The sequence below is a fragment of the Phragmites australis genome, chromosome 8, assembly GCF_958298935.1.
Source record: "Phragmites australis chromosome 8, lpPhrAust1.1, whole genome shotgun sequence".
NCBI lineage: Eukaryota > Viridiplantae > Streptophyta > Magnoliopsida > Poales > Poaceae > Phragmites > Phragmites australis.
In genome coordinates, this window is record NC_084928.1 from 6,870,779 (window position 1) to 6,880,745 (window position 9,967).

A 9,967-nucleotide genomic window follows, 5' to 3' on the forward strand; every position below is an offset into this window, starting at 1 on the left:
AACAAGGAGCCTGAAGCTCTAGGATAGACAAATATTCTTGTAAACAGTAATATTCCTGAGAGACATTCTCAGGGCATTTATAGCATCTACACAGGAGTAGGGTATTACGCCCGAACCTGTCTAAAAATCCCTCTAGTGCATTTACTACATTCTGCATTAGATCATTCCATCGTATTTACACCAATTTATTTCTCCCGCAAACATATTCAGAATCATCCCCCTGGCCGAATCTCAAAAAGGGGTCCCTCCGGATCCCTGCGACAGGAGTTCACCCTCCGACAGCTTGGCATTGGGCGAGCGGCGGGTGCAGGCTCCGGGGTGCGTCTTCGAGCAGCCATGACGCGCATTCAGGCAGTGGTGTCTCGGCTTCAGGCATGAGCACGGGGCAGCTGTATGTCATGTGTACTTTAAGCGACCACGTGTACTATTTATGCAAGTCCAGGAATGTGTTGTTAGCTTGCTTGCCGGTGGCGCGGTGGTGGCTACGGGTCCCAACAGATCTACTACGCGCCCATATTATTCATGTTACCATTCATACTATTATTCATTGCGATGTACAGTTCTATTTTAACGCAAAAACAATAGTAATAAGAAAACAATCTAAACCGATCTATTGATAGTACATTTCAATTCTTGCGAACGAGACGATCTGATTCCTCCAACAACGTGTAGATGCCGACGTAGTTCGTTCATAAGCAGATTTGTTCTGCTAGCTTGATCTCTAACAGAGCTTTATGCTCATAACGTATTGAGAAACCTCTGCTGCTATACGTAGTTCAGATATTTTAGTGATAAACAGTTGCACAAATAGGAGACACAATGTAGAGAAAACAAATTCTTTATTATTCATCAGTGTTCTACAATAAAAACTTCACCCATATATTTATATACTAAAACTCCTAAGAGATAGGACCAATCTATAAAAAATAAAGACATATTCTAATAAGACTAAACTCATTCCTTAATAAACTAGTGTAAATAATCAAACACGCTCTGCATAAAGAAGGGAGCAGAGACACAATACACAAACATCCACGGCGCGGCCGGTGGCCTCGCGGACTCCACACTTAACTGCTGGTCCGGCCCATGCATGCATGCCCATCCTTGGCGCGCCGTGGCTTCGCGCGCAAGTACTGCAGCTGCGTATTTTGCCGGCCGTGTGTCGCGTACATGCACACGCAGCGGCACGCAGGACGTCTGCATCCGCAGAATGCATGTATCCATGGGCGGATCCAGGGTAAAAAAAAAACCGAGGGTAACTGAGAAAAAATCACGATAACCAACTATCTCGTTCCGGATCAATTTCAGAAACTGAAAGTAACCGAATTTAAATTAAAAAATTCGAAAAATAAATAAAATAAAATAATTCAAAAAAAATCTTAAAAAAACTAGACACAATTATAAGACCTTTTATGAAAAAATATTTCAAAAATAATGTCGTTTGCATCATATTCTATAGGGAGTAAGTTTAAAAAAAATTGAAACGTGCGGCTCAGTTATTAACTCATGTTAACGAAAAGTTCAACATGAAAACACATAATTTCTTTGTGTAAAACGTATCTTAAGAGGATCTTTAAAATTAATTTCATTTTATTTAGAGTTTTATTAATTTCCCTGTGATTTTTACAAAGTTCACAAGCATAAAGTGAATATGTTAAGAAATAGCCCTGTAATTAACTTTTTCATGTGTACTATTATTTTTCCTACGTAAATTATAGTATAAATAAACTAATAAAAGTGGTTTCACTAATTTTTGAGGTGTGATAGATCAGTTATGAATTAATCTAGGCGTAACATGTTACAATAACTAATTCATGAGTTCATGTATTTTTTAAAATACATAGGATCATATAAGAAGACTAACAAAATTAGTTTCATAATTTTTGGATTAGCAAAGAGTAAACTATGCATTTAACTTGGTTTAACAAATACATTTTCTCACAGAAAATTTTGAACTTTTTTATGAGTATAAATACTTTTATCATGTAGATCATGTTACAAGAAAACCAACAAAATTTGTTTCACTTGATTTGAAGCTCGGATGAATTAGTTATTGATTTTACAAGATTGAGATAATTTTTAGATTTTTGGTTAAACTTCACTAAAAAAATCAAGAAAATCGCTTGATAAACTGAGAAAACCGAACGGTTACCGATAATGCGAAAAATTCAAGAAAATCGCTCGATAAATCGCAAAAATCGCTCAGTAATCGGTCCAAACCGACCGGTTACCGAGCGACTAAAATCACGATTTTTTTTCCAAATTTCAAATTTTGCTAAATAAATTTTGTTTAATTTTTTTTAAATTTTCGATCGGTTACCACGGTAACCGTGACTTTTCAGTTACATCAGAGCTCTCCGGTCGGTAAGCCGAACAGTGGGCGGATCCACCCCAAATCGCTTCGCAGCCAAGGTAGTCTCTCCTGAGCGCCTTCAATAATTTTTTATCAAGAATGAGTAGAGGAAGAAAAAAAGAGATCGAGAGAAAAAAAAAAAAGAGGGAGAGAGAGGTCCTCTGCATCGGCCCCGGTGCATATACCAGAGGTATGGCCTATGGATGGAGGTGGTACCACGTAGCTAGAGTTTATGGTACATGCCTGCTGAACATGCCTGCACACAGAGACGTCAAGCGGTTCGTGCAAGCAGAGTTAACATCGGCACGCAGAACATGTCAGTGCTTTCGTTGCCTAGGAGTACTACTAGCAGTAGTGTGGTTGCTGCTGCTGACGTACTAGCTAGTAGCAAGCTGAGCAGATCTGTGAACTGTGAAAATTGTGAAGGTGCCAGTCAGTCGATCAGCAGTAAATACTTCTCCCATTATAAATACATATAGCTTTAATTAATATCTAATTCAATTTATAAAATTTTAATTGTTAATAATTTTTAAAATATTTATTTAAAAGTTTAAAAATCACACGTATAAAATTATCTTAAAAAATATTTTTATTAGATATTATAATAATATTCTAATAGAAATGTACAACCCAAACTATGAAAAATAAAAATAATAAGTATTTATGATAGGAGGCGTAGTAACCTAGTGAGATCTGTAGATTTGTAGTGTTGAATATCTAACTATAGAGTATATATGTATAAGAAGTATATCATATATATGAGGATATGTACAACACATATTAGACAGCTCTAGATATCACAGAACCAAATCAGCAGTACTTGATACACCTGAAATCAAAAAAATACATACTAGAAATATTTAGACTGGTTACCCAACTCGATACGATAAGTATTCAAAATAAATCTATTTACTTGGACATCAAGGAAGACAACTCTCTATCGACTATAACTGGATAGGAATCGGTACCTCACCCTATATAACGCGGAAAGGCTGAGGGGAGATAACACGACGAAAACAGAGAGAGGTAAGCATCAAGACCCCAACAGAGGAGCTACTTGGCAACTTTAGCTCTAGATTAGATTAGATCCTATCTACTCCTTGTAATAGTCTTAGCTATATTACTTATACTTAAGATCTTCAATATACAGCAGCAACACCCCCACAGAATGTAGGGTATTACTTTAATCGAAGACCCGAACCTATATACATCGTTTATCTCGTCACATGATTAATCCTTACACTCGAAAGTACCCAATCATTTTACGAATATATTATCAGAAACTAATCTTTAATATATAGGTACGCAGTTGACACGTTGTCACGCATTGATTCACCGATTCATCTTTGTTTATATAGAGGCTTTAACGAACCTTGTTTATATAGATGTAACTAGTACGTACGTAGCTAGCTGTGCAGATGTTGCACAATGTACGCACGTCCATGCCGGCCATGGTGTTGGGCTCTCCAGAGCGTACATCTGGCTGGTTCAGTGGCAGCGGTACGTGGAATGGAAGGTGTGGACTCGCACGATTTCATTGCATGGATTGCCTTTCGATTCATTTCAGCAGATTAAGTCGTACGTTCATCGTGCCGACAATCGATTGATCATCATGATTCTTCATATGGTGTTGTCACTACCGACGATTTCTCTGAAGATCGACGGAGCATTGCCAGTCGCTAGCTTGTTGTGAATGTTATAGATTATGGTCCATGCTAATTTTCAGTCATCTGAGAACAATGTTTCGATCAGACAACTGCTAGTCTCCAGCGGCGGTGATGATATCCTTTCACTACTCTCGTTACATTAACCTCTCCGTTTTAAAACCTTCCCACCCAGCACTAACCCATCAGCTATAGATAGATTGGCCCATGGCTCACTCTCGTCTCCTTCGCTAGGCTGATCTACCTCCTCCAAAACTCTTCTAAACCTAGTAATCATGAAACTCTCTAACTCCGAAACCCTAAACCTCACTAGTGGCGAGAAAGAAAATCGCTTGATTGAAACCAAGAAATCAAGCTCCAACCAAAAAAAAAAAGGTGTGCATAAATTATATATATAAATCAGACGATTGACAAATAGCAGAACCGACAAAGCATGTCAGATTTACTAACGTTCTTCATCTAGGATATTATCAAAATTACACTCTCACTATGCATCTGATGATGACTATCCCGTTCTTATCTCTTTCTTTTTCACTATTTCTAGAGCACAGTTGACTGAAAAATGCAATATTTACAGTCAGCGCCGCAGCCGCGCCGGCAAGATTTGGGGGTGGTGGTTCTCTTTTGGCATAGCTTCTTCATATTATCCACAGCAAAACCTTGAAATGCTGATTCTACGGCAGCTTTTGTGAAAATAGAAGCTAGGATTAAATTAAAGCAGAAGTAACGCTAGACGAAAAATTCGAAGCTCACGAGCTAGCTCAGCTCATGTTTGACTTGAATCGTTCCAAAATCTAACGAGTCTAATTAGAATTTTAGCTTATTTAGATAACAAGTTGACTCAAGCCAGTTCGCAAACCAAATGAGCCAGAAAACAGCCCATATAACATTGTGCAGCCCAATAACCCATTTGCATAACCAAAATATACCACTCACTCCTAGAAACCATAACCTAGCATCCCAATTCTATTCATCTGAAGCCGTTGCAACCGGTGCTCCAAAGTTGAGGGCTCGACCGCTCGAGGTATGGGCACGAGGGCTGCGAGGCCCAGGCACCAAGCTGCCAGTGATTCGGTGAGCGGTGAATCAACAACTACATCCTCAATCCATAGCAGTCTTCAGTCCCTTGTCCACGACGTTCGTGCTATCGGCCACCTAAATCCCTATCCACCTCGGCTGCTCAGCGTCATCGTGGACCTCTGTTCATGTCATCGATAGTCCTCCGACAACCAGACCACGTCGTCCTCCATCCTGAGATACCTTGTAATCCTTTCCGTCCCTTTTTCCGTACAAGTCCTGTAGATCTAATGCAACTGTTGTACTGATTTGAGATACATATGTCTATAGAAAATTGTGACCCCAGCTACGAGTTCGTCGCAAGCTACAGCAACGCCAACATCTAATCAAGTCTAAGTTGAAGCTGCAGTTGTTAGTCGTCTTACTGTCATGGATTAAAACTTATAGTTTGATACAATTAGTTCTGTATGAATCAAATTCTGAACACTTATATACATATATGAATATATATGAATATGGATATATAATGTATATCCGTGTACTGAGATAATTAATTTGCAAAATGGTAAGTTAAATTAAACATGGCTAACGAGCCAATTGAACTAGCTCGAGCTTTTAACTAGCCGATCCAAACTATCATTTTTGCTCGTTATATTAACAAGTCGCTCGACTCGTTATCCAGCTCTAAGCAGAAGAACAACACGTTGATCTTATTTTAACTCTTAAACAATGGAAAGATCAACCAAAAAACGACGATCGAATAATTGCACATTCATGTCCGCTTTTCTAGAGATCAAATATCCCATTAATAAACAACATACTTATTGATATAGTTCAAACCAAACAGTCACTAGCCGTTCTAAAATAACACTAGCCAACTGCATGCACGCTTACCTTGAAATAAAGAAAAGTACAGGTCATTCGAAGTTCCAATGAAATGCCTGTCGCAATTTAGCTAAAGAAACATACGAAAACCCTCTCTTCGAAAGAGGAAATGAAATAAAGAAAGAAAGAAAAAGAGATGAGAAGTAACCTAAACAAGAAGGAAAATTACAAACAGAGGTCCAAGCTTATGACTCCATCCTTCTGTCCCAACTCAGGTCTCCCTAACTCCTCCGGTGACTGGCCGGACAAGCACGACGGCAACTCCGACAGTGACGTCACCACGCTCATCACCAACTTATCATCCTTGCCAGCCATCCCTCCGTGCCCCCTGGAGTCTGCCCCCTCGCGCCGGCCGGCCGCGCCAAAAGCACCACTCCCCACCGGCGACGGCCTCCACATCCCCGGAATCCCCATGCCGCCGTACACGGGAGGCCGCGCCACGGTTCCGACGCCGCCGTACATCCCCGGCACGGCGCCTGCCCATACCTGGTAGTGCGGTGGCAGCGTGGGCATGGCCTGCTGGTGGCCGCCGCTGTAGCCGAACAGACCATACACGTGGCCCGGCAGGTAGGCGGCGCGGCAGTGCGCGGCGAAGAAGGAGGCCTCGAGGTGCACCCTGCGCGCGTGCTGCCGCTCCCGCTTGTGCGCGTTCTGGTGGCCGCCCAGCGCCTGCGATGTCGGGAAGTTGCGGTAGCAGTAGTGGCACTCGAACTTCCTCTCCCCGCCCGCTTCGGGCGCAGCGCTGTCCCCGTCCCCGGCCGCGTCCTCCTTGTAGCGCAGCTGGGCCTGGTCGTTGGAGAAGTCGCGACCGAAGAGACGGATGGTGGAGTCCCTCGCCGGCGTTGGAGGCGCGGCGCCGCGTATGAACGGCAGCTGCGCGAACGAGTCGACGCCGTGCACGTCATGCGGCGCGGCCATGACGACGGCAACTGTTCACGTCGCAGTAAACGATGTGCAGTATTTCTGTCGCCGGCGTGTGCAGTGAGCTAGCCAGTAACCAGTGTTTGCAGGAACCGGGCGTGAGTGTTGGTGTGGTTTTAAGGCGACAGACGAGTCGGCCGGCCATTTGCAATGAGAGGAGGGGGACCGAAGTTCGTAACAGCCGGGGCGTTGATTAAAAGCATGTTTGATAGGACTTTTGCTTTAATTTTTTTTAAAGTTAGGTATTTCTTATTTTAAAATAGAGATGAACTATTTTATGTATATTTTAATTTAAAAATAGAGATTTAAACTATTTTATTTTAAAATACAAACTCAATACGTGACAGGAAGCTGAAAGCTAGAGCAGCCTAAAGGCCAACCGTCTCGTCGCCAAAGTACGCCGAGGCAGCTGCGTACTGCACTGCCGACCAGTGCACATGCCCGACTGCCCGTGCCACGGTTAATGCCATGCCTCAAGACGACTACTCGGAATCACTGATCTATTTTTTTCTAGGGAGGGGCACCTTTCCTTTCAATGGCGCCCCTTTTAAATGTTGATGATTAATATCGGGGGAAGATGATTACAGGATGAACAAGGGCAAACATGCATGTCTGAAGCTAAACTGGTAACTCTTTTTTTAGATGAGCTAAACTAACTCTATGTACCTATTGGCGTGTATAGAGCTAAAGCTACATTTGTTTTGGGTTAGAGGTAGTAATACTGTAATAGTAGTATCTCTAGAATGCCTGCCTTTTGCTGGTTCTGTGTGCAGACTGTGAAGTAGTATGATGTGGCATGCATGTTGCGACTCATGGATGTCTCTATGTCTCACCAGATTAAGGGTTTGGTTGCTCATGGTTTAGTCAGACTCGTATTTAATGAGACATGCTAAGTTGAGTTAATTAAGAGATGTAATATGATCTGTTTGGTTGGTTATATGTATTCAGTCAAGTTAAAAAGAGATGTTGTATGGTTGTCCGTATGAATATATATTACATTAAAAAAACTCATTTTTTCACCAAATAATCTAAGGTTAGAAATATTTTATAAAGTATTACATCACATGATAAGAATATAAGTGATTTTTTCTGATTTTTAGAGAATTTTAATTAAATATTAGCTTAGTCTTTTAGATCAAACTAATTAAAATAGGTTGCTAGTGAGTTCTAATTTACTCATGAAAATTTATAAAATTTTTAAACCATTTATATATATATAAATAAAATCAATAGTTAAATAAAAAATAACATGTACGTCTGAGCGGCAACGAGCGAGCCAGGCCAATCCGTTTCCACTGGACCTGGCTAGCACAGTGATTTTGCATCCGGTTAATCAGGCCTACGTGTGCACCCAGCCAACTAAACACTACTACAGAATCTATACAGACTGATCTATAGAGCCACCTGTACAAATAGTACCATAGACGGCTCCAAACTAGAACCGTATGAGAAAATAGCAACGAGCAGTTGCAACAAAGCAGGACGCTACAGTACAAACGGTTACAAACTACAACCGTCTGTACTAAATGTACAGACGGTTCTAGTTTAGAATATATGTACTGTTCTTTTTTACAGACGGTTCTAGTTTAGAATATATGTACCATTCTTTTTTACAGACGGTTTTGAATTAGAATTGTCTGTACTATTGACTGTAATAGTACAGACTGTTCCAAATTAGAACCGTATGTAAAAAAGAACCAGTATATACGATTCTAGACTAGAACCGTCTGTACTAATAATGTCTCACTCGTTTTGAGTGTATATCTTATATAGATTATTTTCATATAATGGTCAGCAATGAATGACAGGTGAGATGGTAAGTAAGGTTCGTGCGAGGTTATACGTTGTGGGTTCGACTCCTAGAAGATGCACTCGTGGTATTTTACATGAAAAATCGTGTGACTTGCGACCGCGTCTATATAATAATATAGGGGCTAGTGTGGGTAGGAAAAATATTTTTTTAGATTTTTTTAGCTCAGAAAACTTAGTACAAACGATTCCAATAATGAACCATCTGTACAAATCATATGTACAGACGGTTCAAAAACCATCTGTACAAATCATATGTACAGACGGTTCAAAAACCGTCTGTACAAAATTTGATTTGTACAGACTTTTTTTTCATAGACAGTTAAAAAAATTATACATACTTTTTTTTTCCATAGATAGTTAAAAAAGTGTCTCACATAAAATTTCTGAACTATTTGTACAAATTATTTTTCTACTAATAAAACAGTCTGGAGCTGCATCCATGCGTGCGAGCCAGGCTCGGTGCAGCCTACCAAACGCGTCCTAACTGAATTTGTTGCTTGGCCAGCCTTGCATGCTTTTCAGTTTTCAGGGCATGGTGTGAGACAGACTGACTGAACCACAGGTGGTGCTTAGGGATCAAAATGAGCCGGAGCGGTTAGGTGTGAGAAACGGTGACATCTTAAAAGGGATGAATTAGAATACTTAGAAACCTAAAATAATTTGGCTTTAATAACTTCACAAGATAAACCTATATCAGTTTCTATCTAAATATTCTCTAGGTTTATCCAGTATGTCTACTCTGCCGCTCAAGAGGATTTCAATCTACTTTAGCAAGATAAATTGTAAGTATGTAAATACGGAAATGTAAATAAAGTATAGAGATAAACTCAGCATAAAGAATTTTTATCTCGTGATATCGATGATATGAATGTCACCCCTAATCCACGTTGGAGCTCCACAAAGGATATGCTCCTGGTCGCTAAGTTTCTTCCAGTCACAGCTCTTGAGTTACCAAGTCACCAAGACAATATCTCAAGCACGATGAGCAATCAAGCCACCAAGGCAATATCTCATCACTAACCACTATTCCGGTCACTTTTCACCGTGATCACTTCGGGGCATGAGCCACCAAGGCAAGGATTTTCACATCCCCGTACACGTATCTTGTCGCCGCTTCACACCAAGTCGGAGGGCCGACAAGCTTGAGCCACCAAGACCAATATGTCGGTGAGTCACTAAGACTCTAAGGTGCTGAAGTACCATTCGGTATAAACTAGAATCACTCTTTGATCCATTCTTCAAGCTGCAGCATCTAGTTACAACTCATTCTAGACCTATAAGCACTAAACACTCTCTAATCTTATTCTTAATTAAC

At 40.7% G+C, this 9,967-nt stretch overlaps 1 protein-coding gene across 1 annotated transcript; it reads right to left on the bottom strand.

Moving 5' to 3' along the window:
* Positions 1 to 5,979: 5,979 nt before the first annotated feature.
* Positions 5,980 to 6,905, bottom strand: LOC133925810 (zinc finger protein 8-like). The gene has a single exon (XM_062371560.1). The coding sequence runs from the start codon at positions 6,835 to 6,837 to the stop codon at positions 6,085 to 6,087; it is 753 nt and encodes a 250-aa protein (XP_062227544.1). The 5' UTR covers positions 6,838 to 6,905; the 3' UTR covers positions 5,980 to 6,084.
* Positions 6,906 to 9,967: the final 3,062 nt, after the last annotated feature.